The sequence below is a fragment of the Acinonyx jubatus genome, chromosome E3 (assembly GCF_027475565.1).
Source record: "Acinonyx jubatus isolate Ajub_Pintada_27869175 chromosome E3, VMU_Ajub_asm_v1.0, whole genome shotgun sequence".
Lineage (NCBI taxonomy): Eukaryota > Metazoa > Chordata > Mammalia > Carnivora > Felidae > Acinonyx > Acinonyx jubatus.
Window position 1 is genome coordinate 3,814,408 of NC_069398.1, and position 21,770 is coordinate 3,836,177.

At 46.8% G+C, this 21,770-nt stretch overlaps 1 protein-coding gene across 1 annotated transcript in view; it reads right to left on the reverse strand.

Annotated features, from left to right (window-relative positions):
• GRIN2A (glutamate ionotropic receptor NMDA type subunit 2A) overlaps window positions 1–21,770 on the reverse strand; it is a 363,632-nt gene that overhangs the window by 30,179 nt on the left and 311,683 nt on the right. The window contains exons 11-12 of the mRNA XM_027043273.2: window positions 20,691–20,851; window positions 2,350–2,537 (exon numbers count right to left, since the gene is read on the reverse strand). Of these exons, the coding sequence (XP_026899074.1) occupies window positions 2,350–2,537; window positions 20,691–20,851 (349 nt within the window). The remainder of the gene's footprint in view (window positions 1–2,349; window positions 2,538–20,690; window positions 20,852–21,770) is intronic.

Consider the following 21,770-nt stretch of genomic DNA (forward strand, 5'->3'; position numbering starts at 1 on the left):
ACTTCTATTTCCAGGTGCTGGGCCTAGCTAAGCTCTTTACAGGTCTCCTTTCATTTCATCCACATGCCAGCCTTATCAAGGAAATATTTCTGCAAGCATTCATTCACAGATGAGTAAACTGAGGCTAAGGAAGATCACCCCCTTCATAGAAGTATTTGTCAGTGGGGCAAAAGATTTCAGTTCAGAGGTATACTAGATTACTTCTTCCTGAAGGGTCTATAAATCTCACAGATACAATTATCCAACTTTGATAGACATCGTTGGGAATTAAATGAAACAGGAGTGTGACATCATCGATCCCCTTCCAGATTAAGGCCCCTGACATAGAAGCTCTACCACTTTCCATTTCCCCCTCTGTGAAATGGGCATAAGCAACACTGAACGTCATAAAGTTATCATGAATATTAAAGAACACAGGTAATGTATGCAGTCTGGCAGCTGGCTCCCAACTCTCCACCCCTCTCTGTGTCCACACCCCTGGTCATATAACTCCAAACTCCTCCCATAAGAGGCAGAGTGTACCTCTGATCCCTTTACTTTGGGCTTGGCAATCTGACTTGCTTTAGACAGAAGGGTGTTAGCAGATGTGAACACGGCCAACCAGAGACGTGAACAGCACGTGTCCAGTTAGATGTCCTTCTCTGTGCCTGTGACATAGCCGAGAAAAGAGCTTCTGCCAGGCAGCCTGCTGCCCTTTTGGCCTGAGACCCAGAATAAACACACGCAGAGCAGAGACCACACATTCGGTCCACGGATGCACAGCAGGGGCCAGAGCCACCAAGGCCACCACAGCCTGACACAGAGCCCCTCCACTGAACCTGTACTCCCACAGGCAAAACAAATGCTTACCGGAATATGCCTCTAAGATTTCACAGCCAGAGCTGACCGACACAGCCACAAATCACGATTACACAACAGAGAACACAGATCGTGATCAGAAGAAGGTGCAAATGCCCCACAGGGAATTCACAGGATCAGACGTTCTTATTTGGGAGTTAAATATAAACACATTTAGATGTTTGATGGTACTTTGAGAGTCAAGGGCTTAATTCTGGGAGCAGAGAAGAGGGTGCATTGAATGATGCACCTTGTTCAGATCCACACCACGCTGTGTACTAACCTCTGCCCATTTCAGTATTCTGTCTGACTGCAGTGTTGACAGATCTGCCTCTCCCAGCTGCAGAGGCACAGAATCCTGTGTAACCATCTCTGAATAGGGCCTCCAGCCGTCCTTGAGTACAGCTTCTGCCCGGGGCCCAAACTTCTGTACCCCGCTCCCACCCACTCAAGTCTTCAGGCGTCACTGGCCATGAGGCTCACTTTGCTTTTCCCTTCTCAGTGTTGGCAATTCAAAGGGACACCCACATGCCATTGGAGCCAGGACGGGATCCTAAAACCCATGGCGTGGAACTCTCGTGTGCTGAGGTCACCGACCAGGGAATACGGAAGCCCAGACTGAAGGAAATGTTGGCTGGAGACACAGTCGGCCCAATTACCTACACCGATCCGTACATGCCAAAGTCCCATTAGACTGTGAGACCCACGGGGGTGGGATCTATCTTTTGGTCTGTTGAGCAAGAGGCAGACTTTATTCCTTTCTACAGACTGCTTCTCCTTCACCCCTCCACGGGATAATAACAGGAGCTGTTTGTGTTAGAACAACATAACCCCACCCCTCAGGCACTCCTGATGGGCCCAGGAAAAAGAGGTTGATTCAAAATGCATCAGGAATCCTTCCTCTGCAATGTGAAATTTAGAATTTAGAGAACAGAGCTTAGGACTGGAGCCGAGTTCATGCAGAGTCATGGTTTCTCTGGCCCAGCACTACTAACATTTGGGATCAGGTGATTCTGTGTTTTGAGATGTGGAGGGCTGTCCTGGATGCCGTAAGATGTATGCCAGTACCCTGGCCTCTACCCACTAGAATCCAGGAGCAAACAGCCTCCCAATCATGACAAAGATGTCTCCAGACATAGCCCAATACCCACTGGGGGCCCAAACTGTCCCCAGTGAGACCTGGTGCTCTAGGACAGATCTACGAATTCCTGCTATTAAGACTCCAGGATCGCTCTGGTTCCTGTTTTCTTTTCTCTAAACCTATTTGCTCAACCCTTCCCTCAATTCACTGAGATAGACACTTCTGCATCCTTAAAATAAATCGCCTTTGACAATTTCATTGTCTAAAACTGGTTTCTGTACAAGCAACCTAAAAAACGTGGTGTCGTGTGAGAGGCCCCTGACCAAGAGTGGGCGAGCTCACCCTACCAAGGTCTACTGGAAAGCCAATCAGAAAACAGAGCGCAAGGGTGTCACGTCCCCCGAAAGTTAGGGGGTCACCCAAGGTCTTACCATCACCCACAAACTGGAGCAGGGCCAGGTCAATCTGCCTCTTCCAAGGGGAGCCCTTCTGGAGAGCAATTCCGTAGCCAGTGGTGGCGAAGATGTACCCGCTCCCGATGGTCACCAGCTTGCAGCCTTCATCCCTCCCAGCCTTGTAATTCAAGACCGCAGCATCGTAGATGAAAGCGTCCAGTTTCCTGCAATGATAAAAAACCAGGGGGTCATGGGGATGGCGGGGTACCATTTCGGGGCCCAGCTCCTGGGGCCCGAGGCAGCACCTCGCACTGTCTTTCACACCACACGGGGTGACTCATGGCCACTTCGTCCCCTCGTCATAAAAGGATCTATTTTTAATGAGGAGATAAAAGCCAGAAGCATTTCTCTCCAAGTTACAAGAGGCAGCTAAATAAAGACATAAAGAATCCTTATGCCTAAGTGAGTAAACAGTTGAGTTTGCTGGTTTGTTAAGCACTTAGCACTCCCAACAGTGAAGAACAGCGGCCTATTTAGAAAGGTTTGCATCAGACCAAAATAAACCATTAAGGTGCAGGAGAATTTGGTGGAGGGTGCAGGAAGGGAGAGCTAGTACATAGGAATGATGTCTTTTCCTCCCAGAGGAAACATGTTTACTGTCTATGTATATTACAGAAATTATTACATTATAATTTTTAGAAACCTCAATAATATAGAAAGTATCAAAAATATAATTAAAATTTAAATTGCCCATAATTCCATAATTCAGAAGCAGAGGTTAACACACTGGTGAACAGCCTTACAAATTTCTCAGTCAGGTATACACATGTATGCTTGCACACACACCCACACCTTTAAAAAAATTCTTTTTAATTTTTAAAAATGTTTTATTATTTATTTTTGAGAGAGAGAGAGAGAGAGCAAGCGTGAGTCAGGGAGGGGCAGAGAGAGAGGGAGACACAGATTCCTAAACAGGCTCCAGGCTCTGAGCTGTCAGCACCAGGGCCTGACACAGCACCTGAACTCATGAACTGCGAGATCATGACCTGAGCCAAAGTCAGAGGCTTAACGAACTAAGCCACGCAGGCGCCCCCATACCCACGTGTTTTAAAACAGGGGTTGGCAAACTTCTTCTGTAAAGACAAGATAATCGATTAAGCTTTGTGGGCCACACAATCTCTATCACAACCTCTCAACTCTGTTGCTGTAGCATGTTTTGGGCTGGTCCCCCCCACCCCCAACAAATTCCTATGTTGAAGCCCTAACCCCCGGCATGTCAGAATCTGACCTCGTTTGGACATAAGGTCATTGCAGATGTGATTCGTTAGCCTAAGGTCACATGGGGGAAGTGTGGGCCCCCGAACCACTATAAAAAAAAGGGGAAATTTGACCACAGACACACAGGCAAGGAGACCACCACCATGGGGAGGCTGGAATTCACACTGCCACAAGCCAAGAAGCTACCAGAAGCTGAGAGAGAGGCCCCGGAACAGATACTACCCTTGTGCCCTCAGAGCCAGCACAGCCCTGCGGACCCCTTGGTCTCAGATTCCAGCCCCACAACAGTGAGACCAAAAAATTCCTATTGTGTAAGCCTCTCAGTTTCTAGTACTTTGTTCTTGCAGACCTAGGAAGTGAGTACACAACACAAAAGCGGCCCTAAATAATGCAGAAGTGAATGAACTCAGCTCTGTTCCAATAAAAGGTTATTTATAAACACAGATTGGCCCGTGGGCCATAGTATGTCCTTGTTTCAACCTGCAAATTGTCATTATTCCATACAAACCACTTCCCAAGTTGCCTTCTTTGCTTGTTGCCATGTCAATAACAGCACATTTTTTTCCCTTTGTGGATGTATTTATTTTTATTAAGGTCGAATGAAGTGCCACATAAATTTGTACCCATTCTACATCCTGGAAATCACCACACAGATTAAGGCATCAAAGTTATCATCCCAGAAGTCCTGCATGACCCTTCCCAGCCCACGCCCACAAAAGGCAAGCATCAAATCATCCCTCGATACCGTGGCTGTACCTCTTTCATTAACCAGGTCACTGTCAGTGGGTATGAGTACTGTTCGCAATTTTTAAAAACATTTAACAAGGCTGAAGTGGTCGCCCTTGTACATGGGGATGGATGGCTCAAAACTAGGTAGGGATGGGATGGGATGTCCTCAAGTAGATAGAAAAGCTAAATCGGAGATTACTCGACGTCCTGGTACTTTCTCAACTTTACTGCCTTTCTTTATTTAACAAGAACACATAAAACAGTGAAGCAAAGAAAAATAAAAGTGGCAGGGAAAGGAGGTAAAATGTTGCATTCTTTCAGAGACAGCTGCTGAAGGCCTCCCGATGGGAATAAAACTATTTGGAAGGTTTACAGCGGCATGCTTCATTTTAATTTTTCGTTTCTGTAATGGTTAGAGGTGGGGCAAGACTGCAAGGCTCATCTCACCAACACAAAGACTCTAAAGTCTTTCTCCCAAGGCTGCAGAACTGAGGGTTTGGGATTATAGTCAGAGAGTATTAAAAGGGGATGAGATCATCCAAGTGGAAGGGGAAGGAAACTAAGCATTGTTAATGGTGATGGTAAACCAGAGCTGATGAACCAAGAGGAAACAGCCTTCTGGACAGCCAGCAATGCAGAGAGCTGTGGAAATAGGAGATGGAGAGTCAAAAACAATTTGTACATGAAGGCGGAGGAGCGTGTGACAGGAGCAGTGGATGGGCAGGTAGAGAGGCTTGGGATTCTCTAGTAGACTCAGAGACGGTGGGACCTCGGGAAACTCACTTCCTTCTTTTGGATTGCCAGTTCCTCATCTGTGAGGTGGTCACTGGGGTGCTGCTGAGATACTCCTCTAGCTGTGGCATTCTGATTCCACAAGCCAAGAGTCATCTTCTGTGACTATCAGTAGGGAAACTGAGGCTCTTGATGACATGTGTATCCTGAGGACTTGGGGCCATGGATGGTATCTGTCTTCTTCATGAAACTTATGTGCTTGCAACGTCAATACCTTAACATTAAGGTTGCCATGGAGATGCTGGGAACGTGGGTTTTGCTGAGACTTCCTAAGCCTCATCCCACTCTCTCAATTCTCAAAAAGACATAAAACAAAAAACAAAAATACACACATACATGCATACAGGGGCATTCAAATGTTAAGACCATCTGTATGTGTGAGGTGAAATCTCTCTCTATCCTGGTAAGCCACCACACATTGAAGCGTTTCTGGGATAGAAATCCCAGTGCGGTTTTAACTGCACCTGGCAACCATCGAGAGCTATCCAACAGCAGCTTAAATCACCATTTTATGGACAGGCACAGATTTTTGCAAATCATTACCATTATCTCATGACGAAATACTCTTCAGCTGAGCACAAAACGACCAGATGAGCAGAGCAGAAAGAAAAAAGGAAGTTTTCTCAGGAAACAAAGTTTGCAAAAGTAAGATGCTGTTAAGGCAGAGGGAGGACAATCGCAAAAGACCCGAGTGAATGAAGCAGTTCCACACACTGGTGTGTCTGGTGTGGGCTGGTGGCCAGGAAGGGCCACAGGGAGGCCTGGCGCCGGTCTCAGGCCCGCATCAGAACCAAAAGGAGGACAGTGCAGGAAGGAAACTGCAGGGCCCTGTGATGTTGGTTTTCTCTCCCTCATCAGTGATTCTAGAGAGCTGAGGTCTAAATGCAATGGTCACAGACACCTGCATGTTTACAAACATCCTGGGGCTTGCACAGCAATCCCCCCCACACCCCCCATAGATAGCTGGTCCTCACAGTGCTTTGCAAAAGAGAAGGGAGATATACAATTGGTATTGTTCTTTTCCTATGTGGTCTATGAGCAGAGCGGGTCCCACGGGGTTAAGGCAAACAGAAGCCTGTCTATATCACTGTCTCTGTGACAGTGCTGCCCAGTAGAGCTTCTGAAACAAACGCTCCACGTCTACACTGTCTGATGTGGCTATCACGCATTTGAAGTGCGGTTCGTGCAAGTGGGGAACTGAGTTTTTAGTTTTATTTCCTCGCATTAATTTAGATTCTGTCGTTAAGTGGTCACTCACGGCTGGTTGCTCCTTAAGTGGACGGCATAGCTCCAGGTGGGCAGGAGAAGGCTGTGGGGAGCAGGTTCCCTCCTTGCTCTGACCCAAAGAGGTATACCTGACCTCTTTTCAATTGAGAGAAAAATGTCCCTATTTTTTAAAAGAAGAAATTGAGACGTGCTGACATCCTCAAGAGTGGGCTCTGTGCTCAAAGACTCGGAGCCAGGGGCCTGTGTTTCCGAGCCCCAGTCTTCTCTCTGCAAAGCGGGACAGACAATCTCTGCCCTTGGGGGGCTTTGGGAACAAGGTGAGGTTACGTGAGTAAAATGTGTGCACCGTGTCTGGCACAAAACAAATGCTCAAACACACCGATGCGTTCAATCGAATTCAGATTTTATGGCATTTTCCACGACGTTCTGTGCACTGCCTGTGACCAATCCTGTCCCGGGTACTTGACACGCATCGTCTCATCCCACTGAGTCCTGCTATCAGGGCACGGGTGGATGTGTGCCTGCCATCCCCATCGCCAGGTGAGGAAACGGAGGCAGCGGAGGGCCACGTGACTCACACCGTCTGGTGTCACCACAGTGTCTGGCCTTCCACACAGTCTGACGCCAGAGGCCACAGACACAACCACTGTGGCCACGACGTTCTGTGACACTTGCAGGGTAGACCAAGGCAAGTCTGTATTTTGCTCATGAAATTCAGACCGGCGGGCACAGCTGTGAGTCAAGCCCGGCGCTACGAGAGAAGAAGCCGGGATCGGAGCCTGGCTGCAACAGCCTCGATGGGTCAGCTTCACGTGTCTCTTTCCCAACAGATGCACAGCCATGGAGGGTCCAGAGTCTCCCCCGCAGAAACCTTCTCTCGCCCCCAGCACACCCCACCCCTGCCTTCAGGACACGTGTAGGCATAGAGGCCACAGCTCCCATTGGTGCAGGGTCCGGAAGAGAAAAGCCACCTGAAACGGAAGCATCTGGGGGCCCGGAGCTGAGATTTCGGGAGACAGCCAGCTATCAGGCCGCAGCGTGGTAGCTGACAGCCCCTGGGTGTGAAGCGGCACGAAATAAAGCCGACCCAGCAGGAAAGAGGCCCCAGAGCTCGCAGGGGTCCCCGGGACGCTGGGGGGCTCACAGGTAAGGAAGCCAGTCATGCTTCGCTGCTCCGTGCTTTCTGCTCCTGCTTTTCAAGAGGAAACCGTCTTCGTCCCGCCTTCCCAGCTCCTGCCCATGTCCCATGGCTGTCACAGGCTGGAAGCTTCTCCCACGGGCCGGGGGAGGCCTAAAGGAGGGGATCTGAGAATAGCCATGGGGCAAAGCCCCTACCTCATCCACCTCTCTGCCTGCCCTCCCCACAGAAGGGCCATCTCTTCTCCAAACATTTGTGACAAGTGAACGGCCACCTTGGCTCCCCAACCTGAGGCGCGGAACGGAACTGGAGCCCAAAATGAATGCAGTGCTGTGCTGTGTGTGCTGTGCGCATGTTTGCTGTGCTGGCCCACCCCCCGCCATGCATTGTAGAGGCGGTGTGGGTGCCCTCGCTCGCTCCCTGTCACTGGCAGTCCTCAAGGAAAGCAAATGATTAAAACCGACAGCCATTCGGGATGGGGGTGGGGGTGAGCAGTAACACTTCCGTCCGCCAATGTGCCAACAAGCAAAGTAAGGAGGAGGTCACACGTGCCCCGTGCTACTTTAACCGAGCACTTTCCTGCCAGAGTTTTCGACGGCTCTGAAGAGGCTGCTACAGCTTTCTTGAGTGTGTCGATTTGACGCTGTCACCGGGGTCGGTGTCCCTTCTGCCAGTGTGGTGGCCTCAGAGTTCACTCCTTGCCCCAAGACTGCCTGTCGGCCAATCTGATGCCCCCAACACGAGGGAAGGCCACGGCCGGAGGCAAGGCCTGGCCCTTTGGGGAAAGGGACTTGTATGGCGAGGCAGCTTGACATTTCCTAATCAAAAGTTTCCAGTTTTAGCTCATCATCTCCTTCTGCATGTTTTCAGATGCTCTCTGGGGGTCTCAGTACATTTAAAGGCTAATTATATCGTTAGAGTTAATTATTCATCCATTAACATTCAAGAAGCCTTTAACGAGACACTGACTTGTTCTGATGAATTAATGAATCTGGAGTGTGGACGGGTGTGTGTGTGCCTGCGCACGTGTGTTTTGGAGTCTAGTCTAAAGTGTTATGAAAATTAAACACCTCTTGGATGATAACTGGATGTACTTTGGAGGTCACGTGCGAGCCTAGCAGAGAAGGGAAATGCAGCGGCCAGAAATTCAGGCCAATCAGGGCGCTGGGACGCCTGGGGGTGGGGCTCGGGTGACTCGGCAGGCCCCGCCAGTGAGGCCCCCTCAGGGGACCTCTGTGAGCTTGGGTTTTCCCACGTGGAAGGAGAAATGACACCTCTTTCTCGGGGTGGCCGTTGGATGGACGAAGACAGATGTGAACATGTTCTGTAAATTCAGGGGCAAGTTCAGGGGCTGGCGTGGGCGTGATGACGTCAGTGTGCGCGCAGGCGAAGGCGGTATGGATCCTCAGCAAGCACCCAGACACAAGGCTGTTGGGGGGTTGAGGGTGTTCATGGGCCCAAGAAGTGGTACCACTGAGGCATGACAACCCTTGGAACCACCTGCTTGGGGAAGAGACCCTCAGCACGCACAGGCTGTACCTGCCGTCGGCACGGGATGGTCTAAAACTGGCTTTACAAAAGTGGCTTAGAATCACATCTGGACTCCCAGTTTGTGAATATAAGCTGTAAAATTAGAGTTATATGGACACGGATGCATTTTCACTAGGGAAACATTTTTTTTTTTTTTTTTCCAGAGCAAACTCCATTAAGCTAATCTAATTCCTAGATCGATGTCTCCTACAGCCTAGTTATTGTTTCCAACTTTTCTGGAAACTGTTTTCACTGGGATCAATTCTTTTGTGTTTAAATTTTATAAGGATTTGACTCACTGATCAGTGTTTGGACCACAACAAACTTGACTAATTTATAGCTGCTGCCATTTTGAGTTCCTTGTATGGTTATCATTTCCACTAAAGTTCAATTCTCCTGAGTCAAAATTGTGCAGAGACCCAAACTTGCTGGGGAAAGTTTGAGTCATCTATGGATTTTTAGTCAATAACAAATTTCACCCTGTGTGCTTTTAACTGTTGTCACTTTAATTGGTATAGATTATGTCTATTGGTGATGATAATGGCCGGGAACTGGGTTTAAAAAAGACCGATAGTTAATATTTATTTTTCAGCTGAGAAAATTCTTAGCGATTTTGTGAGACAGAGACAGAGAAAGGCAGAGAAGGAGGGAGAGAGAAGAAGGTAGAGATATGGATGGAAGTAGGCACCAAGGAAAACAGGAAGAGAAAGAGAAAGAACGAGAAAGAGGGAATCAGAAAAAGAGACGGTGAAGGGGAGACAGTAAGTCACAGACAAGGAGAGAATAAGAAACGGGGAGATGGGAGAGAGAGAGAGAATAAGAGACACAGAAGAGGGGGTGTACCCTTTGCCTACTGATGAATAACCTCAAAAGTAAGAAACAGTTGGAAAAAAAATACAGCAAATCCTTGCTTTGTTTCTGTTCAATTCAACAATGGACCCAGCTAGCCATGTCCAAGGAGTTGACAGGTCATGTAACGCTGTCTTTTTCTTTTACTATTTTCCAACAAGGCAACTGAGGCCCTAAGATCTCTGCCTAAGGCCTCCCACAGTCCAGGATTCCAGACCAGTCCATGACTTGCCCAAGCAATGCGCCTTCAGAACACCGTTGTGGGGCTTCCTCACATGGGATGTGGGGTCAGAGGAACAAGACCGTGGCACATAGAGTGAGTCTGTGTGTTTCTCTAAGCCTTGATTTCCCCACCTGACCAGAAGGAAAACAATCTCCCTCACATGGCTGTATACTGGTTGGATGAAGTAACAACTATAAACATGTTCTGGTGAGCTCTAAGGCGCTAGGCAAATGCTATGCTTCTTCACCCCACAACTCACGTTCTGACATTGGAAAAATACAGATTCCTTCTGGAATATAAAGCTTTTATACAGAGTCCCTTAGATTACCCTCTTCAAGGGTTGGGATCATGCTAACCATTCCACTGCTAATTCCGTGGCGCATGGCCTGTTATAAAGAATGCTCAGAGGCACCTGGGTGGCTCAGTTGAGTGAGCACCCGACTTCGGCTCAGGTCGTGATCTCACGGTTTGTGAGTTCGAGCCCTGCATCGGGCTCTGTGCTGACAGCTCAGAGCCTGGAGCCTGCTTTGGATTCTGTGTCTCCTTCTCTTTCTGCCCCTCTCCCCGCCCTCAAAAATAAGTAAACATTTAAAAAAAGAGTGCTCAAAAATTTTTTCTTTGTTAGACTTTTCTCAAATGTCTGCCATGTGCCAGACACTATGTTATTTGCCTACATATCTCATTTAACCCTACCTACCCTGTTTTCCTAAGCTGAGGAGCCAAAATTAGCATCATTTTATGCATAGGAAGACTGGGGTGTATGGGGTTGATTGACTTGTCCCAGGCCCCACAGCTGGACGTTGGCAGAGTGGGGATTCCAATCCAGGACACTCAGCTTGGAGGCATCACATTATACTGCTGCTAGTGACAATGACACTGCTGAGGCTGTCACACCAAAACTGAAAGACGGGCAATCGCAAGGACCGAAAGCCATATGAAAATGAAGGAAAGAATAGAAAAAAAAAAATCGACATTTGATAAAATGCTGTTATGCATCAGATACAGTGCCGAGTACTTTCCCTAGAGTCAATTCACTTAATTTCAGGGGATGGGACTGTACAGATGTGGGGAAAACTCAGAGAGGTTATTTATTTGCCAGAAGTCACAGAGGTGGTCGTTATCACAGCCAGGGTATGCATCTAGTTATTTCTCACTCCCAGGCAGATATTCTGCACCAAGAGTCCACCCAGAAAATAAGCCAATCAGTCACCCGAATAAGACTGAGCTTTTTCAAGAAGGTATATATATTTTGACTCAGATATTCTCCTTCTTGAGATTATCCCTAGAGAACTACAGAGGACTCATCCAGATTTTTTTTTCAGATTTTAAAATTTTCTTTTTTTTTTTTTTATTAAATAGAACTTATTGTCAAATTGGTTTCCATATAACACCTAGTGCTCATCCCAACAGGTGCCCTTCTCAGTGCCCATCACCCACTTTCCCCTCTCCCCCATCCCTCCATCAATCCTCAGTTTGTTCTCTGTATTTAAGAGTCTCTTATGGTTTGCCTCCTTCCCTCTCTGTAACTTTTTTTCCCTTCCCCCACCATGGTCTTCTGTTAAGTTTCTCAGGATCCACATAAGAGTGAAAACATATGGGACCTGTCTTTCTCTGCCTGACTTATTCCACTTAGCATAATACCCTCCAGTTCCATCCATGTTGCTACAAATGGCCAGATTTCATTCTTTCTCACTGCCAAGTAGTATTCCATTGTATATATAAACCATGTCTTCTTTATACATTTGTCAGTTGATAGACATTTAGGCTCTTTCCATAATTTGGCTATTGTTGAAACTGCGCTATAAACATTGGGGTACATGTGCCCTATTCATCAGACAGTCTCTTTAACATATGGTGCTGGGAGAACTAGACAGCAACATGCAGAAGAATGAAACTAGATCACTTTCTTACACCATACACAAAAATAAACTCAAAATGGATGAAGGACCTGAATGTGAGACAGGAAACCATCAAAACCCTAGAGGAGAAAGCAGGAAAAACCTCTTTGACCTCAGTTGCAGCAATTTCTTACTCGACTCATCTCCAAAGGCAAGAGAATTAAAAGCAAAAATGAACTATTGGGACCTCAACAAGACAAAAAGCTTCTGAACTGCAAAGGAAACAATCAATAAAACTAAAAGGCAACCGACAGAATGGGAAAAGATATTTACAAATGACATATCGGATAAAGGGCTAGTATCCAAAATCTATAAAGAACTCACCAAACTCCACACCCGAGAAACAAATAATCCAGTAAAGAAATGGGCAGAAGACATGAATAGACACTTTTCCAAAGAAGACATCCGGATGGCCAACAGACACATGAAAAGATGCTCAATGTCGCTCCTCATCAGGGAAACACCAATCAAAACCACACTCAGATACCACCTCACGCCAGTCAGAGGGGCTAAAATGAACAAATCGGGAGACTATAGATGCTGGCGAGGATGTGGAGAAACGGGAACCCTCTTGCACTGTTGGTGGGAAGGCAAACTGGTGCCGCCGCTCTGGAAAACACGGTGGAGGTTCCTCAAAAAGTCATCCGGATTTTTAATGGAGCAATATGACTGCCAGCCCACAAAGGGAAAGGGTTAAACAGACCGTGATGTGGATACCACCCAATTCTGTCCAGTAGTCAAAGAGAATGAAGGCAAAAGACACCTACAGATATGGAAGGTTCTCCAAAACGTATTATTAGTTGGACACCAAACTGTGATATAGCTTCATGGCTTGATAGCATCCCACAGAATGAACTGATAATGATGTGTGGACATATAAATATATACCAATGAATCTACCAAAGGTCGAGGAGAAATGGCCTGGAATATCAAACAGACAGCGGTGCCTATCTGGTGGTGTGTGTGGGGTGGTGATGGTGGTGGCGGTGGTGGCTTGGGGTTGGGACATGGTCAAAGGGATGCTCCTTTCTGTGGTTTTGAGTTTTTACAGTGAGAATTTACATTTCAATGAGAAGCAATGCAGCACAGCAGTTAAGGGCACAGGTGCTAGAGCCAGTCCGAATCCCAGCTCTGGAGCTTACCAGCCCTCGCCTGGCCAAGAGCATTGACCTCCCCGGTCTAGCGCCCCTGCCTCATAACAAAGGTGTCCATCTCTCCCAGAACTGTCCACCTGTCGGGACAAGCCAAGAGTTAGCACGTACGGGTAGGAAGAGATGCTGGGCTGAGTGTGAAGGCTGGCTGTGACCCTCACTCAACCTCTGGACAAGCTGCCTCTCCCCGTCAGCCTTGGCTTGCTCTTCTGTAAAATGGACAGAAGGCCTACTTGGCAGAGTTGGAACAGAATGAAATGAGATCACACCGTCGAAGCCTCCGTGTGAGTTGGGCAGGCAGTAAGAAGAGGCAGTCCCTCAGGAGAAGGAATCTTCCAGAAACCCCCTGCCTCTTCACAGTCTCCAGGAGGAACTTCTAACCACGCGTATCCTAATGTAAGAAATATATCCTTTGCAGGGGGGTTGTTTTGTCTGTGAGTCCATTCCCCCCATCTCAATGGAAGGAGAAATAGTGCCCCCTTTTTAAAGCAGCATTAAGATTTTCAAAGGAAAAAAAAAGACATTTTAAAGTATGAACAAAATTTGTTCTGGGTTTTGTGTAATAGTGGGCAATTTAGCAGGCTAATTGTACAGTGTTATGGGAATGTTCATATTGATATTCTAAGTCATGGCTCGAAGCATGGGCTCTGGAGCAAGTGTGACCCAGACAAGCTGTTTATTCTCTCTACGCCTATTCCTTCCATTGTATATGGAAAAACACGAGAGTCGTTGGCTCAGGGTGGCTGTGAGGTTTAAATAATGCAGGCACAACACTCAGAGCAGTCCCCAGCACATAGGTGAGCGCCCAGTAAATGTTACGGGCTAGGCAGAAATACCTCGCTTAGATCCCCGAAACCATTCAGGTAGCTTAATGCAATAGAGTAAGGTTTAAAAATATGGATAAAGAAATCCAATTGAGTTACGGGAAGTCAGAGGTGGGATAGTGGCTAAAGCTTCAGGGAAAGTCAGGAAGCAGATATTCAGGCCCTAAGCTCTCCACAGTTGCCGACAGAGGATCACAAGTCGAGCTCTGAGTTATGTAGTAGCCTGGGCCAAAAGAAAATCCCAGAGACGGTGCTGTGCACAAGGTAGAAGCGTGCCTTAAGGTGAAGGAACATGACACTGTGCGTGACGGAGACGTCTGAGAGGCGGTGGAGGCCAGCGATGTGAACAAACTGATCTACGATGATGGTACCAGCAAGCTTCCTCAAATAGCTGTTTCTTTAGGGGGCTCCCATGCCACCCACAGGGTGATGGAAATGCAGAGCAGTGAGTTACATTAATTTATATTCCTCTAACTCGGCGAAATACCGTCCAGCCGTTAAATGTGAAAACAGTCCAACACCACGGTACAGGTCGGAGAAAAGCAAAGCGCAGATGTGCATGCACGGCGATTTGAGGCGTGTAAGCCGCACAACGCGAGGACAGACACCGGGAGGAAACGGAGCGTTGTGTTCAGAAGAAACTTTTCTCTGATTATTACGAGTAATACTTTTGTTGCAGAACAGTTGTGACATACACAAAGATGGAAAGAAGATCAGACTCCCGGGCAATGAGCAGTATCTCTGATGCGTTTTGATGTATTTTCATTTTTGCCTTCTTTTTACCTCTCCCTCTCCCTCTCTCCCCATTGCTGAGTTTACAGAATTAGGATCCCACCTCTAAATCCCCCCCATTCTTTCCTATTTTTAACATTTTATGGGTGGCCTTGAAAATACATTAATATAGTTTTAATTGAGTTTAACAAGAAATAATTGCAACCACTAAAACCCCCCCCCAAAAAAAAACAAAACAAAAAAGTGCCTGTGCCTCCCTGAGTTTTTATTTTGGAAAAAAAAAATCCTAACTCTGTGATGTGGTAGCAATTATTTTTAAGCTTTATTTGCAGTGTGGGGGTGGATCTCAGAAACCAGGTCACTGTCGATCTGACTTTTCTCTGGAGATGAGGCTATCCCATTTAGGAGAACGGCTCGTGGAGCCCTGTTGTCTATGCCTGCTTTCAAACTCAGGAGCTGGAAATGAACCCTCTGAGTTTGATCCTGCCTGACTGATAAAATATAGCTAATATTTTAGCTACGTATGCCACTCAGATAGCATCCTGGAAAGAACGTGCCCCACACAACAGCTAATCATCGATGACAATCCTTACGCCTTCCCAGGCTACCTTTGCCTTGGCAACTTCAACATCTCCCAACCAGTTTCTTGTGGGGATAGAAAGGAGGATGCTGTGATCTTACCAACTCTCAGGTAAGATCTCAGTTGGTAGATATGTAATATATAATATAAAATATAAAATATATAATATGTAATATAAAATATCTGTATCTTATATGCAGTATTTTAAATATGCCTAGATACACACACACATATGTATCAGAAATAAAACTGTGGGCTCCAAGTCTTTTGAGCTCTAACCTCTTACACCCAGCTGCCTCACTGGCACGCCGCTGGGGAGAGGCAACCCCAGATACCACACTTAGTAACTCTACAAGGTAGTGACTTGGTTAAATAGCCTGTTGAGTAATTTAGTTAACCTCAGTTCTTCATCCCTTAAAGGAGACACCCAGCTCGGCAGCATGCTGTCAGGATTAAACGGGATTATTATGCATGTGAAACGTTTGGGGCTGTGTCTCACCAACTGCTGGGTCTCAACAGATGCAGAGGGGAGGTGGGTGCCCAATGATGGGGGTCCCAGAGACACTTCCAATTAAGCCTGCACAAAACCTCCTCCATGCCTCGTCTCCTCCGGGGCACGCCTTCTGAAATGCCCTTCCTCTTCAGACAGGACACCATCTCCCAACATTCAATGAACCTCTCAGAAGCCACGGACTACCTCTACCTGAGTCACCAGAAGTGCTAATAAAAGCATGGATTCCTGAGCCCCAGAGGCTTGGGGACCCTGTGCTCCAGAACAGGGGCTCAGTGCTCCCCTTTACCGCGAAGGCAGTGCCGTGAAGCTACGCAAGTTAGCTGCCTGATTTTATTTTTACAGACACATCCCTGAGCATGACGTGAGGCCTGCAGTAAATGTTTATCGGTCCAAAGGCAACCCTCCCTCCCCATCCTTCTCTCCAAATACTCAACGTAAGGGAAGATGAAGGATGCCTGCCTGTTTCCCAACACTCTTGGGCGGGACAGGAAATCAGATAGATAGGGGACGGCGTGGCCAAGGGCTAAAGAAGGATGCTTCCAAAGGAAATTAGGACTTTTCATAAACGTATATACAAATAACTGTACACGAACATCAGTGAAGATAAATAGAAACCATCCCACTGTGTCTTGAAAATTAGGCTCTGAGGAGTCCTGGGGATGGTGACGGTTTAATTTAAATCTGCCGTAAAATGCTGGGCTTGCAAGTTTGCCCATTTGCTAGAACCACTTGGAGAACATGAGCTTCTCATGACGGAGCATTTGGAAATCTAAATCTGCCTCCGCTCATTTCAGCTCCCTCTTCTAGAGCGGATGTCTTCAAACCTGGATGAGCCCAGGTCAGAGTTACCGAAGAGCTTGCTCTGGAATGCCAATTCCCAGGCTGCCGACCCCGGACATTCTGATTCTGTCGGCTCAGTGGGGCTCAGGAACCCACATTTTTGTTAGCACCTCTACTGACTCAGACTCAGGCCACCCTCGGAGAAATACTGGTCTAGAAACCCGGGGTCACAAACCACTCACCCACCTCTGATTCAGGAGGGCCCCTACCTGTCACAACAGACCCAATCCTGAAAAACCCTACCTCTGTCCATGTTTGCACGTCAAATCTTGTTTCCTCGTTGATTTGCCTGCTGATTTCTGGAATGGTTTATCTCGACTTAAAGTTTCAGTAAACAATGAAACTTAACTTAGTTTCAGGTTTCTCTCTACCTCTGGTCTTAAGGCAATTAGGGATCCCAGAGATAAGCTACGTGGTTACATTGACTGGTCTACTTTTTATATGTTGTCTCAATAGAATGTGTTTATGGAATCCCTTTAGAACAGTTCTCAAAGTTCAGCATGTATCAAAATCACCTGGAGAAGAAGGATGCTTGTTAAAATGCAGACTCACAGGGGCGCCTGGGTGGCTCAGCTGGTTGAGCATCTGACCTCGGCTCAGGTCATGATCTCGGAGGTCCATGAGTTTGAGCCCCATGTCAGGCTCTGTGCTCACGGCTCGGAGCCTGGAGCCTGCCTCAGATTCGGTATCTCCCTCTCTCTCTCTGCCCCTCCCCTGCCTGCGTTCTTTCTCTCTCTCAAAAATAAATAAAACATTAAAAAAATTTAATTTTAAAATGTTCTCAAGTTTAACAATTCAGGGGTGCATAGGACACCTCTCTCTACCTTCCAGAAGATTGGAATCTTTTGGAGATGCTGCAGTGAAGGAGGGGAATGGCTGGGTGCTGGGTATGTGACGACTTCATTTTGTTACTGTTATTCCTTCAACAATACAGCCTCATGATATTTACTCTTGTGAAATTATTGCCTAAGGCACATCATGTTTTAAAATAACCTATTTCCTAGTGGCAAGTTTTAAAAGGAGACGAGATGTGAGAGGTAAGGAAAATATAAGAAGCAAGGTGAGGCAGACACTTGACTTTGATGAAGTCTTGGAGCAGGAGCAGATGAGACCCCCATGGAGTTGCTGGGATCCTGGTACCATTCTGTGGTGGCAGGTTCCCACATTTTGCTTCTCATAATCATGTTGAGGGGTTGAAGTCACATCATATCAGGTCATGCCCCTTCCCTGCTCTATCTTTCTAAAATAAAAAAAAATGCAACTGGGATAGAAGAAAATTCAAGAAAGGAATCTCTCTTTTCGGAGTAGAGAAGGACTTCTGAATTACAACTCATAACCCAGAAGACTTAAAAAAAAAAACAACTGATAAATTTGACTACAAAAAAAAAAAAAAAAAGGCATGGAAAAAAAAAATACCATCTGGAAGCTTCAAAGACCAGAAAGCTGGGAACACCATTTGTAACTACACCACAAATAAAGGGCTTATTTCTGCACTACAAAAATTAATAAGAAAAAGACCAAGAGACCAATCGAGAAAATAATGAACGTTTTCAAAAAAGGAGCTGCAGAAGGCTTTTAATTATGCATAGATTGATCTGGAGGGACACAGGATGGTCAGGAGATGTGGTTGCTGTTGGGGATACTTGGCAGAGGAGAAACAGTGTGGGGGGAAGGTTCTTCACTGTTCATCTTTTTATACAATACTTTTTGATTTGGAATTATGTAATGTATTTTCTATTCAAATTTTAATTTAATTAATTTAAATAATTAACCAAGCAGTTCTTTAAAAAAGATCCATACAGGGGCGCCTGGGTGGCTCAGTCAGTTAAGCGTCCAACTTTGGCTCAGGTCATGATCTCACAGTTCATGAGTCCGAGCCCCGTGTTGGGCTCTGTGCTGACAGCTCAGAGCCTGGAGCCTGCTTCGGATTCTATGTGTCCCTCTCTATACCCCTCCCCTGCTTGTGTTCGCTCGCTCTCCATAAATAAATAAATAAATAAATAAATAAATAAATATTTTTAAAAAAAGACTCATACTCCTCCAACTCTGGTTTCTGAGTTTGCTGTAATAGCACAAATTATCTCTCACATGGAAAACTGAGTCTAGAGTAAAGCTGCCAGCTGCCCAGGTTTGCTGGGATGGATGTCGTAATTATTATATGGCTTCCAGAAAACAATGTGTACGATTTATGGCTAGGAACCGTTTCCATTCCTCGACTCCTTTTTGTTCATATTGTTTTTTTTTAAAAAAAATGGGAAAGCAAGAAAACAACCCATTTGCTGCACTGGGTGACAGATGGATAGAGATGGGGCCAGCGAGACTCCACTCGCTCTTTCTAACCACTGTCATCCACATTTGTGTTCATGGTCCGTCCAAACCGACAGTGTATGTTGAAGAAAAGACCATGGCAGAAACAAACATACAAAACCCATATCTGGGGCTCAACTGGAAAGGCATCAGAATTTTCTGGTATCTACCGAGATCAAACACACATGCATTTCACAGCTCGGCGATTCCTGTCTTAAGTATGTATCAAGGGCAGTGTACTCCCTTGTGCAGCGAGGGCATGTGTGAGAATGCCCCTAGAAGCATTACCCCAAACATCCCCGAATGGAACGCCACCCCAACGTTCACGACTAGCAGACGAGGATGACTCTGTGGCATGTCCCCACAGTGGACTTCCACACCGCCACGGCAATGACAGACCTGCAGTGACACGCGGCGATCTCGCAAACAGACTGCTGGGCTGAAAGAAGGCGAGTGGAAAAGAAGACGTCTGGTGTGATCTTACTGAGATGCTAGAATAACAGGCCAAATGAGTCTACGGTGTTAGAAGCGAGGCTGGTGGCGGGGGGAAAAGGGCGTGGCAGGGTTTCTAGGGATTGGCTACGAATGGTCAGTTTGGACAAAGTCGTCAAGCACTGTCCTTAATGTGTGTATCTTCTCTGCATTTGTGTCCGGCCTCGATGAGATGTTTTAAAAATCACTCTGAGCTAGAATGCGCAGCACGTGAACGAGTCTGGGGTAAGCCATGGCCTCGACTTCTCAAGACGTGTTGTCCCAGCCCCTGCTGAGATACCAAAGAGATTCCAAAGAGACTGAAGGGACAAAATGCGACCGGCCAAAGCTCCTGGAAATCGTGCGGAGGTTGGGCTTGAGGGTTTAGACAGGGCCCCTAAGGAAGAGGCTGTGGACAAAACTACGGGATGATGCACAACAGTCATGTCTCACACCCCCAAGATGCATTTTGCACATCCTCAGCATTTTGAAGAGGCCACAGAAGAGAATTTAACCTTTACACCAAATAAGAGCACTGGCAGTCGGGTCGTGTCTGTGCAAAATGCTTTCCGGCACATCTTCCCTCAATCCTCACAAAACCCCTATGAATTAGGTCCTGTTAGGATTTCCATCTTACATATGAGGCTGGGAACAACTCAGCGTCTGTCCCAAGCCACACACGGTATCAACATGGGGAGGAGAGGCACACTCCAGCTTCACCTCCCAAGATCCTAGCCTCTGCGGTCTTTTCTCAGCAGGTCCTCCCTCCGAGTAGGCTACACTCTACAGTGCCAACAGGTGGACGGAGACATCGGCTGCACCTTTAGAGACGCTGCTCTTCTCTCCAGCTTTCCTTTCTGCTTCGTCAGTGCTACACTATCAGCTTTTACATACGGCCACTCGCCAAAAACTCCTACCCCAAATCAGATAAAAGTCTGCAGCACTTTGTTTTCAGCACTTTCGAGAAGCTAACAGACCCTTTAGATCTTTCTCTCTGGCTGAAATATCCCACAGGGTTGCACCAACTTCTTTATCACTTGAAGAAACCCCTCTGGGTCTCTGCATTTTCAAGTGTCCTGGATTTGTGTTTCCTTAACACGACTCAGAAGGAAACCTGTGGTGCTCATGAGATTAACAAAAAGAGCCCTCACGTGGGGTTCATCTGAACCACAGCCACTTTCCAGAAAACACAGCTGCGAAGGCAGGTAAGCACCAAGGCACGCAGAGTCATTTTCTGTGAGGTTTATGGGCTGGCAGGCCTGCAGAAAAGAAAACAAATCCCCATCATCCTTACCCAGTTTTCAAGCTGACCAAGGCATCTTCCACTCCCTTCTGATTGAATTTGGTCATGTACTGATGCATGTAGGGGTAGTTATTACGAATGTTTCTCTCGGTACTGCCGTTAGGCACCGTGCCAAATCGGAAAGGTGGGGAATAGTCGTGAGGTCTCTGAAACTGGAGAGACAGACAGACAGACAGACAGGACAGAGACAAAGAAAGAAGGAGGAGAAGTCAGCCACCATTGTGTCTTGTGTCGGGAGTTAAACATAAGCACGCCCTAGCACAGGACAGCTGAAAAACCATTCATTTCTGTTTCCTTTTTTATTTAATCCCACCTGCCACTGGCCCGTGAGCTCTGAGAGGTCAGAAACAGTGTCTGTCTCATTCCCAACTGTCCCCCCAGAGGCGAGCACAGGGCCTGGCTGCGTGTGCAACAGGCATTTGTTGGATTAACTTTTTTCAGCCCCATTATAGACTGGCCTTGCGGTGGGCACACGGGCCGTGCTCAGGAAACACTAACTGTGCCGAAATGAAGGTGTTACTTTAACTCGGTTCATTTTATCTACCTTCTCATGAAATTTCTGTTTTCCCCACCAATCACTCCCTTGTCTGAACCTCATTCACAATTACCATGACCGCCCCTGAGCAATGATGAACAACACAATGTATCACGCCAGGATATGCCTCCTTGGCCTAAGGATTCTCTTCGGCTGGTTATTTTTACAAACAGCAGACACAGGACAAGGTCTGAAGAGTAAAAGCCCTTTTGTAAGAGACACACTGATATTGGTAGGCGTGTCTGCCTCTCAGCACCTAGAGAAGGAAGATGGCTCATCTCTAGAAACTCTTATTGTTGAAGGCACCAACTTAAGTCTATAGAACAGCCCTCATCCTTGTTTACTGTGCTTTTCCTGACAAGCTCCCCTAACAGGACTCCTCACCCCCGCCCCCCGTGTCTCTCTTTTGTCCTTAGCTGGTGACAGTGGTCAAGTTGGTGGCTTGGACCATCGCAAAGAGTTACTTGGCTTTCCTGGGCATGTCCCATGTCTACAGAATGTATCCATGCTATTAAACTTTTGTTTGTTTTTCTCCT